The sequence below is a fragment of the Heliangelus exortis genome, chromosome 7 (genome assembly GCF_036169615.1).
Source record: "Heliangelus exortis chromosome 7, bHelExo1.hap1, whole genome shotgun sequence".
NCBI lineage: Eukaryota > Metazoa > Chordata > Aves > Apodiformes > Trochilidae > Heliangelus > Heliangelus exortis.
The window spans coordinates 19,105,317-19,126,939 of record NC_092428.1 but is presented as its reverse complement, the minus strand read 5'-3'; the positions used below and the strand labels follow the sequence as shown (position 1 = coordinate 19,126,939).

The window sequence follows — 21,623 nt, the reverse complement described above, 5'->3', positions numbered from 1 at the left end:
AAAGTTTTGTCTTTGACTTAATCTTGGCTTCTCTCCTGTAACTCCACATCTGTGAATGACTCATAACAAGTACGGCCATCAGAAAAATATTGTGTACATTTTTATCCAAGTCTGTAGGGGTTTTGTTTCTAACTTTTTTACAGCCCTGCTACATTCTTCCCTCCCATGTAATGAATCATGCGGTATCTGTATGTTATACCTGACAAGAAAAGTGGTTGTGCATTGAGAGCAAGTTGAATGCTAAACAAATAGAAAGAATATCCCCAGCCATCAATCTGCTGAGAGCAGAGCTTTTGTATTTGGCATTTATCCTCTGTCAGCCCCTGGGGCACTTCTGATATTATGATTTTCTTTCTCCCTGTAAACAGCGAGTTCTGTTAAATGGATAATCTGGCTTGGGGGCAGAGTTGGATCTGTCAGGCACTGTCAGCAAGAGAGGTTCTGCCTCCTTTTGCACTCACGGACTTCTTTTGAGCCTTCACAGCTTCCAGTGATTCAGTGAGACAGCCATACTGCTCAATTTTTTAGAAAAATGCCAAGCTTTACATTTTGGCTTCTCCTACTTATACATGAATGCTTTGACCCGTTTCCAGATGTGTGACAGCATGGCAGGAGTTTAATCAGCTGTCCTGTCCTTTCTGAAGTGTTTATGCTGGCTAGGCTACAGGGAATAGGAAGAATGCTAGAGCCTTCAGGATGAGTCCTTGTCTTCCATCTTTTCCTCTCACAACTTGCCTTCTTAGGGGAACAATAGTCCCCAGGTTCAGTGTGAATTAAATGGGTGTCAGCTCATACACTGGGAACAATAAGGAAGTAATCAGAGGTAGGCAAGAGTAAGATGTGGCTGGAGTTACCACACATTGTTACTCTACCACATTCTTTCGGTTTCTTCCCTTGTGTCAGGGAGTAAGCACATAGTAATGGAAAAGTCAGTTGTTGGCATAAACAGCTTTTCATTGCTGTGATGAGAAGTAACAGCATCGGGTCCCATGGGATATTGGTGAGATTTTCCGATAGCTACCAGAGCAGCCTTTCTCCATCTGTCTCCTCCAAAACTACCTCTCTTTGGATCAGTGGTTAAGGGAATTGACATTATCTAGACTGTGTTTATTGTGGGAGAGCTGACTTGCTGAACTTCATGACTGGCTGCTTCTGTCAGTTTTGTGCCTACTAAGTATTCGTAACAAAATTAATACGTGAAAATTGTTTCTGCTCAGCCTGTCGCTTTGACAACAGGTTCCCAAATTTCTTGAGAAACTGAAATGCAAATGCAGAAAAGCCCATTTGAAGTACAGGAGACAATTTATTAACTCACTAAATAAAATGGGAAAAGATAAAGCACCACATCTTTCCTCTGCACACTTCAGTAGGGTCGACATTTCTTCTAATATGACTTGACTTTGCATCTTTCTGGAAGGCAGCTTGGCCAACAAGTATAGGAAAGCTTAGATCATGGATGCATTATTCTTACATATTTAGGTAGTAAAAAGTGTTATATCACCCTTGGAATGACTCAGTCTCTTCCCTTTTTTTGGTATTGAATCCAATACATTATCAAAAATGTTTTTTTCCCAAAGCTGGGGGCAAATACTGTATTGAGTATAATACATAATACATAATACTATAATGCATGAATATACTTAACAATCAGGTGTCACTCATGCTAATATTCATGGATCTTAGTGAAATCTCAGTGTAACTGCCAGTGTTTGATAGTTTCACTTTTAAAAAAACAGTGATTATCAGCACAGATACAAGTCCTTTAAGAGAAACTCGAAATAGGTTGAAAAACTCACCTACTACAATACTTAGATGCTGAAGAGTTGGCTTCACCCATTGATTAAAATGGAAGAAAAAATGTTGCTCATAATTAAGAAAAACTGATGGAAGTGAATTAGGAAATCTCTTGTTGAAAAATTAACAAAACTTAGGTCTCTGTTCCTAAAGAAACCTGTTAACAAAGAAATCCTCAGTTTACCTAAATCAATTATGTTTAGCTTTGTATAGTATAGCTAGAACTTTACTACTATTATTTAAGTCGTGGTGATAAAAAGAGATAAATAAAGACTATAAGTTAAAATTTAATTTATGGATGCTTAAAATAATACAGCAATTACTATTCTTGTTTCAGAATAATATCGAGTACCTCTTATGACCATCATCCCTCTACTTGGGATGCCCTGTCTTGAATTCTTCTATTGAATTTTCATCTCTGTTCCTACTTGGAAGTTGGCTGTACTTTCTGCCTGGATATGTGTTCCTCTAGAATGTTGCATTTTAAAATACAATTAAAGAGCTTACAAATCTGAGATGGAGGCTTTGCATTAGTTTGAGACTTAAGTGAAGTCCTCTTCCTTTTTTTTCCTGTTGGTCACTGAAGTCAACAATTCAGAAGGGTTTTTTTGAAGAAAAGTGTGGGATATATTGTGACTTCCAAAGAGACTCTGTGCTTTTTGATTTATGAAATGAAAATTCAAGGGGAAAAGAGGCTTTGGTTACAATGAAAATTCTTGGTTTCAATGAATATTTTGATAGAAATAGAAAGGTAAGAACAGACTCTAGAAATGTTAACATCAAACCACAAAAATTGGCAAAATTTTGGATGAAGGAAGTTGAAAAGATTATTGTGAAACATCAGCTGTCATATCTGCTAGAGAAAACAGCAAAAGTGCTTGAACATATCTAAAGTATGATGTAGGAGACTTCCAGGAATATTTTGCCTGGTATGCTAAGTCACAGAGTAATAGAATCGACTTGTGCAGTGTTGGGATAGATTGTCAGCAATCTTTTTTGTGTTTTTTGCTTCTTTCTGATCTGTGATTGGAGTTCTACCATAGCAATCCTAATCAAGGTGAGAAGGGCAATTTTTGCTACTGGGATTTCCACACACATAGAGAGAGAGAAGCAACAGAAATGTCAGGGTGTTTGGGGCTTTAATAGTGAACAAGTGTCAGTCTGAGGCAGCTAATAGAGTAGTTTTAATCAGGTAACACTGTGCTGACAGCTGCTTACTTTCCTGGCTTTGTTCTTAAGAGTAGCTGGCAGGAAGCAAAACATTCACTTCATTACCTTCATTAAAATCCTAAATTTTGTGCCATGTTCTCAGCTGTGCTCTGTGACACATAAGGAAGTGTTCTGTGGTTGTGTGGAGTTTGTACCCATATGTGCCTTTTAAAGGAGGGATGGCTGAAGAGGAAAAAGGGGCTCCCAAACCACCCCAACTTCACAGCCTCCTTTCAAGCTGTGACTTGGCTATAAAGATAAATAAATAGACTTTCTCTGCACAGAGCCTTGGCACACAGCTTTTTCCCTAGAGATAAATTTGTTTTGAAAAATTGGAAAAATCTGTTGCTAGATATCCAAAATTTACAGTTATGTATTAAATTATTGGTTCTGGATAGAATTTTATAGTTATGCAATTCTAAAAATATTGATGCATGGGAGGAAAACTGACAATGTGGTAGCCTTCAGTCTAATTTAGTTATTTTTTTTGTTGTTGTTGTTGTATGGTGGGTTGTTTTTGTTTTGGTTTTTTGTTTTTTTCCCTATAATCACCATATCTATAGAGTCCTTATTGAAACTGGAATCAAATCTCTAGGAATATTTGTTAAAAATCAATATCTTTTTGTTCTTTAGAGTGTGTATGTCCCTATATCGTGCATTCTTTCTTGGTGGTGTTTGTGGAGGCAGTAGAAGGAAGCGTAGTTTATTTTAAGCTTTCCTCTTTTTTCTGCATTGCTTGTTTCCTTTAATCATTGCAAATGAGGGATGGATGAAACTATGAATTTTTGTTGCAGAATGGTTTAGGTATTTGCCAACAAGAGCTTGTAGGGGGAAATGGTTATTGAAAAGGAAATATTCTAATTAGTGAATATGCCTGCCAAGTCTTCATGATTCTGTATCTGAGAGTAAATATGAGCTCCAGGGGAGAATAAAGAATATGAACATCTTACCTGCCTGTGTTTACATGTGCATACAGGTGACACAAGCCCTGACCCAGGAAACCTCATCCAGCTAGGAAGCAGTCCAAAAAGAAGCCATAGAACCTGGACTTCAGGGGGCTTATAGACTTTGTATTGCCACAGCAGTGTAAAAGTGTCCTATACTCAGTCTGCCTTTTTCCCAGAATTTGTTATGTCTGTCAGAAGTTACAGCATATCTGGCCTCTTTATGGATAGCTTAGTAGCTGTGTATCAGGTTCCTTCTAGCAAAACAAAATAGACTGGAACTAAACCAAAAATGTCCAGATATTTAGCAGTCTATTTAGTCCCTATTTAGTGTTATTTACCCCCTCAACTTTTTAATAAAACGTGATGCTGTCATTTACACCTTCAGCCTGAGAGTTCTTTGGTGTAAGAAAGACACCGGGTAATTTTTGTAGTATTCCATGTATCATGTAGGTCCTGACTTGAAAATGCTCAGCATGGTATTTGGATAGGTGTCTTTTTGCTCAGTTTCTTGGTTGCCGATAGATTTTTCAGTGTTTTGAGTTTTTTCTCTTTGCCCAGCCTGGCTTTTTGGTGCCTCCAATTGACTTTGTGACTTCAATCTGACCTGTCCAGGATGAGCATCCACAAAACCTAGAATTTTGATTATATGTGAATTTAAGAAAGCTTTAATGCCTGATTGTCATTCACTGATTCTGGAAAAGGTGTTTGTATTTATGGTGCAACTTGAGACCTAAAATGTAGAGACTGATGATGTGTTACAGGTTACTTAATTAAATTTATTATAATAAATAATGAGAAAATTATGTAATATTACTGAAAGGCCAATTGAGAAATAGCATCCAAGTTAGTTATGTACATTCTGTATTTATTTAGACCTTGTTACTTTTCCTGCCAGACACTTTCATTTACTTGTTTTGTTTCTCTATTTGTCTTGTAAGTTTCTAAGCTGAAAACTGAAAAGGAGGATTGGTTTTTAAGTACAGGAAAAAATGGTGAATGATTGTTTGTATTTCAAGAAATTGAATTTGTCATTTTTTTTTCCTTTAACAATGTGTGCTTTATCTTTTTGTTCCTAAAGGCATGTTTTCAGCAATTTGGCTTAACTGTGGCTATTGGGGTGGAATTCTTTATCTTGGCTTGATATAAGCAAGCTTGCAGCGTGTATGGGTTGGTGTCTGAGTCTGCACAAAAAAAACAATCTTTTGTTAGGTGGTTTCAGGTTCAGTAAAAAAAAGTCTTGGTTGGGTTTTTTTGTGTGCAAGACAACTACCTTGGTAACTTCTGAGAAGTAGCTCAGCTTTGCAACAAACTTTCCATCTAATTAAAAAAAATGCTAAAAACCAACCCTGCTGTGTAGCAGGGTTCTATGGCAGTTTAGAAAAAAAAATCAACTCTAATTAACATGATAACTATCTTAAGGTAAGTCCTATCAATTCTTTCTCACTTAGGGGATAGGAAAGGTAAAAGATAATAGATTATTTACTTACAGGTACATAATTTTACAGTTTCTTCAAATTCTGTTGATTTGTCTTGCTAAAATTAATATAATAAATAGTTATCTTTCCTCTTAGAGTGTTTTGATGCAAGGTATTATTTTAATTTCATCATAACTGAAGCCTGAATAGCAAAACATGCTTTTATGTTCTCTTATAAATGTAGTCCCTCAGTGCATATAGAGAAAAGAATTTTGGTGCTAGTCAACGTGAAGGCAAATTCACAAACATGTAGTACACTCTGTTTTCTGTATCAATTTCAAGAGTTTAGAAAATGAGACAGAAAGCTGTTGTGTGAGATACACTAAGTCACTTGCTTGAATTGTCTATCTCAGGTTCAGTTACTATAAAATACGGCATGTATTGTAACTTTTTTCATAATTAAAATAACATTTGAAGTAGAAGTTCAAATTCATTTTTCCATGTGAACTTAGAAGAAATTGCAATTGGGCTTTTTTATGATTTGGTGATTAAGTAGACAAGCAGTGTAGTTCATGGGTGCCATAATACTTAACACCTGTTTCAACTGTTTTATATTTGTATTGGATGGAACCTCAGCAATCCAATATATCTTGAAAAGCAAAAACCGAATATAAAATGTTTCACAGTATGGAAGAAATTATAATAAACAGAGTACAGCTTAAAATATAAAATGCTTATTATGCACATTTACATAGCTTTTTGTCTGTATTTCTGAAACTAATGTTACCATTTTATAAAAAAATAATCCTAGATTTTTGCAAAGGCCAGCTAAGTGATTACTCAATGCCATAAAATAAATACTGTTCCTAAGAAAACAGTATTCTTGAGTAGCAGAGGTTGGCAGAAATGAATGAATCTTTAAGTCAGAAGTCAGTGCACTGTATTTATTGCCATTTGCTTTGTGGCTTCTTGCAAATCTGCTCTGGGGACAGGGACTGTTGGCAGGAGAGTAACGTGGTCTCCTAAGGCAGGTAACCAGCCATGGCTTTCCAGATGTCACCTGGAAATGTTGCCCAAAGCACTGATGCTTTCCTAGTCCTCATCAGAGACATTTGTCATTGCAGATGTTTGGGTGAGTTCAAGGAGTATTTTGATTGACTTGGTTGCACTTCTGCTGTGAAGTGCAATGTGAGAAAGTTAACTGCTCTTCTCTTGGCTTATTTGTGCAGTGCTTAAAAGATAATTTTGTCTGCTACTGCTTCTTGAAGCTGTGATTGCCCAAACACCTTCAACCAGAATATGCCAGAGCTGTCAGCAAAGGGAGCCCCAAAGCTCTTCCCTCTGCCCTTCCAAGTGAAGACTAGGGGGACTATTTTAGTAAATACTGCTTTTTCTACAAAGTATAAAGCTACACCTAATCTCTCTCATGGCTGCACAGAATATTGTGCCATCAGATGGAGGAGAGCAGCACAAGGTGGAAGTGAGCAGCAAATGCTTTTTTCTTTTGGTGGCCGAAAGTATTCTTGTAAAAGAAGTCTGTAATCCACAAGTAACCACTTGGACTTGTCCTTTAAAACCATTCTCAGGCAGAGGATAGTGGGGCTCTAGGGACCTGCATGTGTTAGGAAGAAAGGTCTGAAACTGTTTCTTAACCATTTTTTGATGTGGAATTTAGCAAGCCATTAAATAACTAAACTGCACTTGTTGGCATTATATTGCATGGGTCAAGAGCAGTGGTGGCAGTTTAAGTGCTGGACATTAGTGTCACTTCTTAATGTTCTTTGTTACTGGGATGCTATTTTGAAATCACTGATTTTGTTTACAAAGTCAGAATACAAAACTTGGTTTGTTGAAATCTGAAATTTTATTTCCAATTGAATGATGAGGTAGGCTACATCATGCCTTTCATGCAGCATGGGTACAGCACTGCCAGCCCACTCAGTCTCCCATGAAAGGTTTGTATTCTTGGGTGTTTGTGAATTTTGAAATTTACTGCTTTTCGACAAAAACTCATTTTCATATTAAAATTTTAAGTAATATAGATTACTAAAATAATCTGCCAGGGTGGATCTGCCAGATGTAAATTTTGGAAGCTTCTCAATATGGAGTTTCAAAGAGGAGATTTATTTTGAGAGTCAGGTTTAGTATTCTCAAGATTTTTTTAAAAAAGAACTTCATTTTAGAATGAAATGACCTAGCAAACTTTTCCTAAACACCAATTAACGTGTGCTTTTATCTCAGTTTATCTGAGGTAGACCTCAAAGACTTACTAAATTGCAGCTTGTAGTGAACACTGTGAATAGTTTCCACTTCTAATGACTTGTGCAGAAATTTCATAACTCTTGAATGTTTCTCTTGCTCATTTCTGGGCAATAGTTGCTGATTTGGTCACACTGTTTGAACAAAATCTCTTTAGCCTTTCCATTGTGTGTGTGGAAGAAATGGGTATATTTCCCCTTGTGTTAGGTTATTCCTACTGTTTTCAGAAGTGCTGAAACTCTTATCTTTCTTTGCTTGTGGAGACATAGAAAGGCTTAAATATGATTTCGTGTGAATAGTAAAAGTTTCATATGCATGTTGGAAACCTTTTTAAATTTGGGTATTCAATTTGGTGGTAAATAGAAATTAAAATATAATTGTAGATAGCATCTCAAAATTCATAAACTACTGATGAAATTTATTTTTTCTTAACTGTAACTTCTCTTTTTAGAAATAAGAAAGCAAATTATAGGCAGCCAGTAAAATAATAGTGTAAACAAGTATATTTGGTATGAAGTTATGCCAAGAAGGCGGAGGACAAAAGGAAGAGAGAGCTGGAAAATAGGTAACCTAAAGGGATACATAATATACTGTTTCATGTACTTCACCTTTTGCACTGAACAGTACAATCCTAGGTGTAACTTGGTACTTTTAGGCTGCAGTTCTGAGCTTTTTTAAAAGTACATCATGGAGGTAGTAAAGACTACATCATGTTAATATATACACAACCCCTATTTTATACAGAAAATTACCAGAGGCATACCTCTTCATGGGTTAAGTAGTGCTGCATCATGTGAAAAAATACTAAAATATTGAAATATGTTTTCAATCATGTGAAGAACTGCTTTAAGCTACAGACTTTAAATATAAGTGTCTTTTCAAAAAAACCAGCATACAGTGTCCCCTCCCCTGTATTTTTGTAAGATACCATGAGACCTGACAAATGGGTTATCATACAACATATCTTATGTGCTGTAAAAATCTATAATGAAAGACCATATTTTGTATGGTGTAACAACCAAAACCACTGATTATTAACTAAAGATGTTTCTAAAGTGTCATTTGCTCCATTTTTACTGTTCTCTGTACTGTTTGTTTTGTTGTTATTGTTTGTTGGTTTTTTTTTTTTCCTTCTGTGAAGCCAGTTTAAGGATGTTCTCATTTCCTTCTTTTCCTTACTTAATCTGTGCTTGTTGGAGTCCATCTGTTGTGCCATCCAGTTTTTGGTGGGGCCAGGCTGTGAATCAGGTCACCAGAATGATTCAGATTAAAAAACCTAAAATAAAAAGCTTGGAATTTGCATTGTCAGCATTCTAGATGCCCTGCAGAGCATCACTGCTATTATCTTATCCATCTCTTATTTGTATTCAGTTTAGAAATCCTGTATTTGCAGCTGGAACAATCTGTCTGTTCTCCGAACTGCAACTACAGCCTTACATCTGTCATGTTCTTGTCTCCAGTTTATCTCCTGTACCCTCAGGAGAGGTCCCGTTTTAATCACGGGACCCTGTGATTAAAAGCACACTGGTCCCATGTTTCATTGGAAATGGTGTGATGGTACTCCTCATTTCCCAAAAGTCTTTTGTAGCTATTTCTGAGTTAATGGAAAACTTGTAAAACAACATGCATCTGTGAAGTGGTTGGTGTCAAAAGAAAGCTGTGTTTTTCTGCTAGGATATGTAGTTTGGAAATCTGAAAAATTGAAATCTTCTGCAGTTGTTTTCTCTGCTTCCAGAAAACCTTGTTCTGGTGCAACTTGCACCAGTTGGCTCTTCTCTTAAAGACAGATGCAGATTTTGAGGACAAGGTTTTCTTCTCAGAGCTGTGGAATTGTGGAATCTGGAAATGCTCTGCAGAAAGATGACTGCTTGACAGGCTTCATTCACTGTCTCCACTCTGACTACCCTTGAGTTAAATAACATGAACTTCTGAGCTGGAGTACATAAAAAATTATCCTGTACACTTTCCCCGTGGTATTTTAAGTGTTGTTATTGATACCTTGAGAAGCTTATTTCGAATGTAGTGAGTGGCATTGCTTCCCTTGGAGTAGAAAAAGTAATTTTATGCTTTTATCTTGGATCTGCTTTACTGTTTTAGTTGTTAGGCTGTGTTTGCTGAGTTAGCAGTAATTCAGTAATTAGAATTGCTTGTGTAGTTGGAAGAGTGGGGAGAATGAAGAACCTGAAACAGTTTTGAAGCCAGGGTGATGGAGTCAGCCAGATATTTGTTTTGTATGTGAGAATTAGAGAAAAATCACAGTGAGTAAACAATGAGTTTCTTCAGCAGTCAGTAGCATTCAGGGAACTTGTTGCATTTGGAATTCCATTTGGAGGCATCCCTTTCTCCAGGGAACAGGAAATCACCCACTCCATAATTAGCTGGATCTGTAGTGTTTTGAATTGGTTGCTACGTCTCGGGCTGGAACAAGGATTAGCAAGAAATTAAGCTATATTCAGTTATAATTAAGTGCAGTTATTTACACTGACAAAGTGTACAATTATGACTTTAAAGACATGCTGGGTGATAATTTAGGCCCTAATACAAGTCATGCTTTTGCAATCACCGAGTTATGATTGCTTCTCATAGCCTTCCAAGCTGCATTCTGCAATGATGATGTGTGCTCATGCCTCTGGTTGGTACAATGGCACCATTTGTAGAGGAAGCATTTAGGGTTGTGTTTTGGTTTTTCAGCTGCTTTGGATATCATAGCTCGTAAATGTTAGCTGGTACAACATATATGTTGCAAAATGTCACTGCATAATAAGCAATTGAGAAATGAATATTTAACAGTACTAATCTCAGTGTTCAGGTTTTTGCTGTGTCCTCGCAGGCTCAGTAAACCACATAGCAGTAGCTCTGAGTTTCACTTCAAAATAAAAAATAGCCAGATAGAGGAAATTAATTTTAATATGATTTTGACCTACTGTAATGCTGCTTCTTGTTCTGATTCTGATTTTTAATCTTGGTATGGCAGATCTTGTGCCCCCCTACATTTCTTTTGATGCTTTGATTGAATTTAGCAGAATTAGATGGCAAAGTGTGCAACCTGAATAAATCACTAGATTTACATGAGTATTTACTTTGTAACTACAGTATGTGTCAGTCAGTATATTATGGCTCTAGTATGCACATACAAACATCTGCTTGGACTCCATCCTTAGCAAGTGATTTGCTAAAGGTTTTAATCCAGGTATTAATTGGTTGTTGACAAATGTTTATTGCCTAAGAAGATTCCCTGGGGTTATGATTTCTCAGTAGCACGTAGCCATTGATTGTTTCTGTTTCTGAACCTGTAAATTTTTGTCAATTGATTTAGTAACCAGATTCTGCTTTTGTTTTACAGCTGCTGCAGAGGGCAAAGGGAAAAGCGGGGAAGACTTTTTTCAGAAGGTAAGGAAGGTATTTTAAGTCTAATATCAAGTGAAAAGGAAAAATTATCCCTATTCTTCATTCATAACATACACTAATTACACTGAATGTGCAGTTTCCACTGTATTGGTTAAATATATCTTAAATGTTTTGATTATTTTATACCTCTTCTAACCTGTAAATGGAATATGACGTGAAATATGGTTTTTTGGTGTACACCACTGTCATTCATGCACAACAAATTAATTATTCTTTGAAAATGTCAAAATAGGCATTATAAAAGTTTATTTTGCTTAATACAAGGGGTTCATCTAGAAGGTGGTGCAAGATGGTCTTAAGGTTTTTATTCTGTGGAGAAATGCTACATCCTTCAGTCATTGAAAAACTGACTTGACACTTATTGTGATATAGTTGAAAGGATAAATATTTAGTTGAGAAATTCAAGACCTTTTAAGAAAGAAATACATCATCCACAGAGTGATTCAATAATGTTTGTGGTTAGACAGAGGCACGGAAGGACTGGAAAAAATAGTCCTGCAGCAACTAAACTACAAAGAGGAACATAGTCAAGAGTAATGACTTTGAAATTACTTTTGCAAAGCAACATGGTTGGGTTTGGGTTTTTTGAAGAATAATGTGTAAAATATTGTAAGTAATGTTAATGAAGGTCTGCATATAGTATGCTAATGAAATGAACAGCAGTTTTGTCTTTCTGTACTGCAGAGAAGAGAGTAAATATTCATGCTGTGTATAGAAATGCCTTGAAACTGCTTTTTGACTGGCTGTCCATTAAACAAATAGTTTGCTGAATCTTCCATGTTTTCTTCATTCTTGTGTCAGCTCAAGAAAGGTCTCTTCAGATGGGAGAGAGTACTTTATCCTGCACGTGTCTGTCAGATGCTCTGATGAAGGTTGATGACAAAAGAGGAGTGCCAAAATGTTTGTTTTAGAAAGTATTTAATGGGAATCTGAGATTAGGTTGCTCTTGACTGGCAGTGAGAGTTACTTTTCTGAACATGCTGCTTGTGCATAGCTGTCTAGTATTAGGGTGCAGAAAGGGAGAATATGTCAAATCTTCTTTCTTTTTGTCAAAGGATTTTATCAAAATGCATGAAGATTTTTTTACTTGCCACATCAAAGCTAAGCCATAATAGCATATACTTCATTCTATACATCATTCATGTTTCAGCACAGTGTTTTCTCGCACTTGTATAAATCTGCTCATAAGTCTTGAAGCTGTAGAGATTAATTACAGTATTTCTCCTGTTCAATTGACTGGCTTATATATTTCAGGTGTGTATTTGGATAATTGATTATTTACTTTGAATATGAGGTACCTTAAAATTCTGTAGTTGCTAGTAAAATAGCAAAAACTACTGTTTTGAATTAAATAGGAAAGCAAAATACACTAGATCTTCAAGTATGTGAATAAGAGTACACTACTAATCCATACTGATAATGGATGTAGTGGCTATAGTGGCATTAATATATTGTCCTACATGTGCATAAATATATAGGCATAGTGGAGATGCTGCAGTAAGTGAAAGCTACTTCATTTTGACTGACATTCTTGCAGTCTGAACAATTCAATAGTTTAGATTACTGCATTTTCCAAGTGCATACATGTGATACTAGAGCTAATAAAAACAGATGGAAGCTATCTTCTTAGGCAGTTTTCTTTTGTTCAAGAAAATCTTTGGACAGTTGCTCATGGCTTACTCACCGTCTCTGTCTGTGCAGTTTCCTTTAATCAGAGTTAAGCTATTTCTTTTCTTATGTGAAATGAATGAGGCAGAGTTTCTTCTGGAGGTAAAATGGCTCTTTTTATATGTTTCAGGTTGTGTAGTGAGGAAGGAAATGATTTGTAGCATTAGAAATATATTGCAAACTAAGATGGCAAGATGCTTTGGGGACCTTAATATGAATTTAAAGCTGTAGTAAATGCATATTTTAAGATATTTCTGAAAATTACTTTTTTCAGAGCATTACCATCTGGCTTTTGAGTGAAACGGGGGGAAAGGCATCATTAAAAAGGCACATCAAGACTGGGGTGTTTAATATGTGTAAATAATGCCATGTATAGTATTTTCTAATGAACTGTATCCTCAGTGTGCTGAAGCTGCTGTTAGGTGGAAGGAGTGTGTGAAGTAAAAGTAGTTTTCATATGAATGCTGACATGGCAGAAGTAACAAGGCAAAGATTCATAAAGAGCATGCTCTAGTAAGCCTGTCATGGCTTTTAAAAGAGTTAATACAAGGTGTTGGTGCTAAATAGTAGTATTTTACTGGTCTTCAAGCCTGTGAGCAAGCAGTATTGCTTTCTTGGATTTTCATAGTCAAGCACTCAGTGGATGTGAGCTGGTCCTATCAACTTTTTTGATAGGAAGTTTAATGATAACAAGTTCAGTGTCAAAGTGCTTTATTTCTTTGAGCATTTAGTAGAAACAAGCACATGTCCTGCAGTTGCTGGTGGTGTTACAGAAGAAGCCCCAGTTCTTGTCTGCAAGGGGCAAATTAAGCTCATTTCTTCATTTCTACTCTGTCATGGTGAGGAAGATCAAATCAAGCATCCCTTCTTCTGCTTCTGAATTAAAGACAAAATCAGATAAATGTTTTTTGTTAGTGTCACTTTAAAAAATCTGAAGACTTTAGCATACTTTCTTCTGATATTTCTTAGTACTACTTCAAAGGGGAGAAAACCAACATAGTCTAATGTTCAATTTCAAAAGCACTGGGAGCTGCTAGTAATTCAGCAAGGAGCAAGTAAATGATGTATTCTCTCTAGAGCTCTCTGATCTGCATTTCAGTGACAGGTAATCTAAAATAAACATGCATTCATTTGCTGTTGTTACATGCTATTTGTGTAAAAGATCTGTGTCGACCTTTCTCTCTATATTATTGTCCTAATTTATTTGGTGAGAATAGTACATAATATGAAGTTATTATGTGTTCTTGATCCAAAGCCCATTTTCAGTTGATGGTGGAATTTTTCTATTGAGTTCTGTAACATGAGGTTCACGCCTCATAGGCAAGAAAGTCCCTTCCCAGGCAAAGCCAGGACATTGTTCCAAGTAACATAATTTATGTAGCACTATAGATATGTGTGGAAGTCTTACATAAAGTGTAAGAAAGAGGTGGGTCTCTGCCCTGAAGACTTCATAATCCAAAACAGATGAGGGTCAGCTGTGTGGACAGAGGGGAATTTCATGCCTCATTTCTGTTTGATTTTCAGTTCAAGCAATTTTTTTTTTTTTTTTTCCTTAAACATTTGGAGCTCCTAGTGCTGATGATGACCTTCCATTCTGAGATTTCTCAAGGCAAGAGGGTACATCTAGCCTTTCATGGCAGTATCAATAGTGTGGCGGGCAATAGGTGGAGGTGTGGGTTTAGCAGGAGTTGGTTGGATGGACTTCTCAGGCTAATGTTGGGACTGCACATGCAGGAGGTATTGACTGGAAATGGTCCACACATGGGGCTCTGCCCAAGTGTTTGACTAGGTCAGATGTAAGCTCCTCATTTCAGCTTAATTCAGTGGGGATGTGTGTTAGTCAAATAGCTTTTGGAATATTTCTGAAGAGGCTTCTCCGTGTTCCTCACCTGACTTTTAAGAAATGGTTTGCTGAGTTTTGTGGAAAGCCCAGTGTACTACCAGCCAGCTGTAGCTTGAGGGTTTACATTTTTCTGAATGTTTGGGACTGCCTAGGTTTTGTGAAAGGGTGCGTTTGTATTTTTTGTTTTGTTCGGGGTTGGTTTTCTTGTTGTTGTTTGATATTAAAGTGTAACTTTTTTTTTAGGAATATAGAATTACAGAATTATAAATATAAATAAAAAAACCAAAACCAAATGAACAACTGAAAAACCAAAACCAAACAAAAAAACCCAAAAAGACCAAACAAAGAAACCCAACCAACAGGAATTGCGATTATTTGAAGATGTGAAAAATAGGCATATCTAACTACATATTTAATCACCTTTTTGTTAAATTCCTCTTTTTTATGCAGTAGATGTTAATGAATATACATTACCTTTCATTTGTTTGGGAGGTTCTGGCAGCAAAGGCAGTGAAAAATCTTCCTCAAACCCTTTACCTAAGATTATGAAAGAAGATCTTGCTTTGCAATATCCCACGCTTTTCTATCTTTGAAAAGTATTTGTTACCTTGATCTGGGGTAAATCTTGTAACTTTTGCAAAATTCTTGTGTGAATGTATTGATATACTGTTTGTTATTTATGATATAGATGGTATAAACTGTTACAGCTATAATTAAGTAAAGAAAGTTTATCTTCCTGTCTGTAGTAGGTCAGGCTGTGAACACTGGTCGGTCTTCCTTTTTAATCTCTAAACATGAAATTTTTTAGGTAGACCTTCAAGTGTGACTGGCTTCAGGCATTTTCAGGTTTTAGATATATTAATTATTGACATGAAACTACTATGTCTCAGGCTGATTATTATCCATGTTCAGCAGTAACTTCTGAAGGGCTTTCCATGTGTCCTCATCCATGACTTCTCTTGAACTGCCTATTTGTAATTCTGGTTTCCCTAAGGCTATACTTGCATTTCTGATGGCAGCCACTCAGCTATCAGATTCTTCCACTGCTGTTTATCTTGCTGGTGAGACATAATGAATTCGTGGTTATTTATACCTTACCATGGGTTTTGTTTGTCTCTATTTCAACCACAGGAACAGTTCTGGACTTCAGAAACCGGTTCCACACTTTCCTCTTTTGCTGGGTAGAAATCATTAGCATTAAAGTAACCTCTTGATGTAGAGTTTGGCTCACATGTGGCAGGGATATATTGAGGCCATACGTTCCCAGAATGTGCTTTAAATGCCTGGCTGTGCTAGGCTGTTATGAAACGCTGGCAGGCACTTCTGATTTACATTAAGCTTCCTCTCATTTATCTTCCTGGGAAGAGGAAGAGGTCGGTATGGATTAGAGAGTTGAAAGAATGTCAGTGGCAGTCAAAATTTGCAGGAAATCTTGCAATTGAGAGGTTTGTCTCCCCTCTGGCAAAACCCCACCCAGTGGAAAGAAGCAGACTCTTTAGGTTGGATTGATTTCTTTAAAAAGGTAAATAAAAAATGCTTACTTAACTTTTTCCTTAGTTCAGGCACGGTGGTGGGAAGGCTTCATTCTTGTGGAAACTGCATTCATCTGGTCTTTAGTAGAGCAATCATTCTGTTAAGTGAAGGGAGTAATTACAAGGCCGTCTGTTTGTTTATTTCATCTTTAGTTTCTTCTGTGTTGCTTCTGATGTAACAAATACAGTCTTGAGAATCTACCTGTAATATAAAAATGGGTCTAGTTCTGGAAGTGACCACTGCAGGTCACTTAAAACAGCAACTGTTCTTGCTGAGTTGCAAATAATTCCCTTCTCCAGATATAGTGGGGTTTTTGATCCCAAAGGATTATGCTGAGCAATTCTACATCTCTGCTTGGAGATCAGTCTGAGTGAATCAGTTTTATGCTGCTGCTGAAGTCACATTTCATGCCCCTTTTGCTATACTTAACATTTTGTGCAAGATATCTTGCATTGTAAAGCAGCCAAGAAGGGACATCTGTCATCACAGTCTGGATTACTGATTTGTAGGGAGGAGATTTGATGCTTCTAATAGTACTTTGAACAATGTGCTCTGGGGTCTGCCCTGTTAAGTAATTTTTTTCTTAGATAAATTTCCCCTTTTTTCTATTACTTATGTACAGTTCATTAATGTTGGGCACACAGATACATATACATTTACAAGTTTTTTGCATGCTTAGATAATCCTTTTACATTTTGGACTATAATGAGAATCATTTAATTTAATAAAAGAAATATTACCTGTGACCTTTGGCTAATGTTTCCATTGAGAATAAACAAAACATCAGGTCAAGTTAAGGAAGGACTTAAGTGTTTCTCCATAGGTAGGAGCATTTGGCTGGTAGTTTTCTTTTCACTCAACTAAATTTTCTGCATTTGTCAGTTTGCTGTAAATGTTATTGTTGTAGAATGTTCACTTGGAGCTGTTTTGGACTCAGCAACAATACTGCAATCCTTGCTTCCTTAAACAAGACCCTTGTTTTAGGAATGATCTTCCCTGGTTCATTTTAGGTCAAGTGAAGGTTAAAAAAAGATGTAGGGTATATGTGCTTGCATGCATGTGTTCTGTTCCCTTCCAAGCTACAAATGTCTTCATGAAAAAGTATTATCAGTATCATCATTGATCAGAACTCCAAACGAATAAATACATTGCCTGTGGTGATAAACTTGCCCTCTAATTGTAGCTTCAGTGTGTCATGATAATACACATGCTTGTCTTAATTCTTAATGTAGTTATTAGGAATAGCTGTGAGTAACTACTGAAGATGGTGAGTTTGTTTAGAGTTATAGTGGGTTAGAATATAGTCCTTGACAACAGCCTCCTTGCTTCTTTGTGGAAGTCTAAAAGTCTGTACATGCAGACCACAAAATTATTGGTCATGAGAAGTAGAAGAAGACATTTTAGTCTTTTGTTTAGTTCAACATGAAGCTGTGTAGAAGTATGCAAATCAGAAACAGGCATCTTTTCCTTCTGTTGCCTTTTTATGCCTGAATCTAAATTAGCTGGAATATTCAAAATCACTAATTTTTTAGATAGTTATTTTGGCTTTTAATAGTCAACCTAAAAATCAGTTTAGCAAAGATGGTCAAATTAGTGTGTGAAGATCAAATTCCTGCAGTTACTGAAACAAAGGACTTGCACTGGAAGCATGAAAAAAATCTGTGTATGGCAGTATTGAACCTTATCCATACAAGTTTTCCCAGTCTCTAAAATAATTTAATTATTACCCTTTCCAAAGGAAGCTAAGGTTAGGGGAGAAGGATTAGCCAAGCAGTCAAATACGGATACTTTTATTAAAATGTCTTTGGGGTTTCTGACAGTTGGAATATTAAATTGGGAAATCAGGTCCCCCTTCTCTACAAGAGCCACGTGCACTCAGGCTTTTGTGCTTGGAAGACACATCCTTCCTGTAGGGGGGTGGATCCTTGTCCTCCCTATGCATGATTTGGTTGTGCTCTATTAAGTAGTTTACACTTGTAAACTATTAATATCAAAAACCTTAATTGACAGCAGACTTATTACTGTTTTCCATGTTTGTCATTGTAATTCTGTGCTGCTTTTCCACTCTGCACAGGGGGTGTTTTTTCTGACAGACAGAAGCACAAGCAGCAAACTCTTAGGTAGTGTCCTGGTCTGGGATACGTGGCTGCCTTGGAGCCCTCTGGTACTTCTGGGGCTCACCCCTGTCCCTGAGCTGCAGAAAAGCAGCATGAATACTGTAGATTCAGATGCACTATATACTGTCTTCTTAGAGTAGGAGCTGTAAGAGGCACAATGAATTCTAGTTTTTAATTTCATATGGAGACTACCTCAGGGGAAAGTCCACAGCAGGGCTTCTGATAGGCCTAAATGTAGGCCAGACTTGTAGGAGAGATAGATATTTGCACCAAGCTTTGGGCATTGTTGGTAGTGTCATCTTTTGTTACTTATGTGCCCTGTATTTTTTCCCGAGCCCAAGTATTCCTTTACATAGTGTGCCATTGAGGTGTTCTTGCTCTGGCATCTCAAGTGCCTACTCTGGCCTCACAGGTTTTACAGGCTGCATTGACACTCTTCCTAAATACCTTTGTATCATTCCTTTTTGTCTTGTTCTTCCTTCCCATCCTTGTTCTCTCTCTGCTCTTGTCTCCCCTCCAACTCACTAAACCCCACACTATTAAATATAATACTCCTTTTGGTTCCAGCTACACACATTGCTCTGTTCTTGTTGTCAAAACTCATGTTCAAGAGTTAATCATTCTCTCAGATACTGCTGCTTCACCACTTCTGCATTAGAAGAAGAAATAAATATTAGCCCATGCAGAATTTCATTGTCTACTCTTGACTCTTCAGATCAGGTCTTCTCCTGCTTTGCTTATAAAGAAGTATATTTTTTAAATTTTTATGCAAATTATGTTCTATCTTTCTTTGTACTGCTCTAACTGCACTCATACTGAGGGAGCCACATTAATACCATTTCTCTGAAAGCAGAAGATGCAAGATGAATGTGTCTGTGAAAGAGAGAAATGTGTGTGCTTGTTTTTACTAGGCATCCCAAAGTCTGATTTTAAAATTCACATACCACCATTTGGTTAATACTGAATTATGTTGTACATGTAATGGTTTCATTTTCTAAAATGAAATGCTCTTTTCGATATTACAAGAAATTTTTAATGAGTGAAATCTGCAGCACTGAATTTTTGCTTTTTTTTTTGATTACTGTTTACTGACAGTTGGATAACTAATCCCTTCTTGGTACTCTTGCCATTTTAATTATAAGCAGATATAACATCAAAACTGTGAATGTGTTTTTATGTTGAACTTTTTGCCTCTTTGAAAGAAAAGTGTTTTTGATGCCAAAATCAAAATAAAATTGCTGATCAACTGGAACTCCAAACTTGTAAATATTATGTGCAGAGCCCCAGCTTTCATGATGGTTTATAAAGCTGTGTTCAGAATGCAAGTTTGTTTATCATACTAAGTTTTATTTAGTATCATATGTTATTTGCCTGTTCACTTTTTGTGGCTTTTTTTGTTGAGTTGAAGCAGCTGGAGCACTTGATTTATGAAAACTGGACATTTTAGCAGAAAGTGTTTGTATCAAACACAGCTTCTGTGTATTTGTAAAAGATGGTGGGTAAGGATCTGGATCTGTGAATGAAATGAATATTTGTGTCTCCTAACCAGCCATTTCATAGATGTTGCTATTAAGACAGCACTCCATGCCAGCCTTATATTAACCAATTTCACTACTTGTTTAAGGTTGTTTTAGGTGTAAAGGAAAATCAATGGAAACAAAGTGAAGATGATGATTATCTTGTGGTAGGATAAAAGTGATCAGACCACTCTGATATCTCAGTTAACTACTGAATTAATTTTGTGTCCTGAAGAATATTTCGGGTGATATTTGAAAAAAAAATGTGTATAAGATGATGATGATAGCTAATGAAGTTCCATTTTTATTCTCTTCTTTTGATAAGAAATCTGGCTTTGGAGTGGTTTTGATGCTTTAAAAATAAAAATCTGAATTGTCACAACCTTTTGTTTTAAAGTTCAATAATTCAAAACCATACTTTAAAAGCTTTCACAGTTACTTCATCTTAAGGTTATTTAGCCAGTATTGTGATATAGCCTTGCTACTTCAGTATTTTGCATTGTTCATAGGGAGTGCACTTTAAAAATATAATTAAGCAATTAAAATATACCTGTAGAAGAGCAAAAAGAGGGTTCTGGGAGAAGCTGAGCAGGGTGTTGATGACAGGAACGTTTCTTAATAGCTGCAGAGCTTAGTAGAAAATCAACATAATACTTGGTTTGCTCTCTGCATCCACAACTGCAATTGCCTGTTTTGAATCTGTAAAAATAGTGTTATTTTTTATGACAGCAAAATGATTTTCCCGTTTTCTCCATGTTTATGGAAAGAAAGCCTATTGCCATGATACTACTTTTACTATTGCTACTCCTGCATTCCTTTTTTTTTTTTTCCTAGTGTCTTGCATTATAACTTTCATCTTTGTTTATTGTAAAGTTGATGAAGCAAATGTTCCTAAGAACTGTGGAAAAATGGTTCTCAAAAACCTGTCCTGTTAAAAATGGAGCTAAATGGAGTGATGTAACAAAACAGTCACCTTTCCCTCAGCAGCTGTATATGAAATATTTCTTAGCTGTGAGTTATCCTCTGTAAATTTATAAATCTCATAAGTCATAAAGAATTGCTGTCTTTAACATGACTGAGCTTCAAAACATGTTTACTAAACATTTACAATATAATTTCTATTATCATGACTTATATGTAAATAATACTTTTTATGATCCTCTGTCTTTCCCTGTGTTCATCCTATCCTCACACATGGGATGTTCCCCTCTTGAGCAATTTTTAACTGTACACATCTTACACTGGTAAGCACTGGTTTTGGCTACTTCTGGCTCTGAAGACTTTATGGTTCTTACCTTGTTGGTGGAGAAAGGGACGTTTATTGATGCTTTTGGAGATTAGGAGCCATCTCGAATTTACAGACACAATTGGCTCAGAATTTCCAATGGTCGTGTTGCAAGTAAAAATTCTCCAGAGGTGCCTTTATATTGGCTTCTTGGAGGTGTGCTCCCAGAATATAAATGAACAGTCTTGTATTTCCATTCCCTCCTCACTATCAGTTTGAAGAACTGGATCCTTGTAATTTTTTTCTTTTTGAAGGAAGAGCTGTCAATACTGCTCAGCCATCTCTACTTTGTCTCATAATAAAATGTGGTTTTCTTCTTTTCCTAATTTGTATTAGTCTCCCCTTCCTTCTTTCCCCATTTGGTCTTGTTACATTATATTGCATCAATTTTTTCAGTTGTAAACTTCATACAGCTTGGAAAAACCACATCTTATCTGACCATTCCTTCTTGTACTGCTGGAAGATGATTATATACTAAGAAATGTTCTCTGAGATTTATAAATGCAGGGTTAAGAATGACATGAAGAGTGACTCTAAAGATAATTTAGAATATAATTTGGGCACTGTCCTGGTGGTATGCTTTGTGGTAATTTTTTTTTGTCTGCACACAGAGGCAGTTTCTTACTAA

The 21,623-nt window shown here is 36.4% G+C and overlaps 1 protein-coding gene across 2 annotated transcripts in view; it reads left to right on the top strand.

Moving 5' to 3' along the window:
• BICC1 (BicC family RNA binding protein 1) overlaps positions 1 to 21,623 on the top strand; it is a 91,498-nt gene that overhangs the window by 23,898 nt on the left and 45,977 nt on the right. For both annotated transcript variants that reach the window (XM_071749213.1, XM_071749214.1), the window contains exon 2: positions 10,968 to 11,014. In XM_071749213.1, the coding sequence (XP_071605314.1) occupies positions 10,968 to 11,014 (47 nt within the window). The remainder of the gene's footprint in view (positions 1 to 10,967; positions 11,015 to 21,623) is intronic.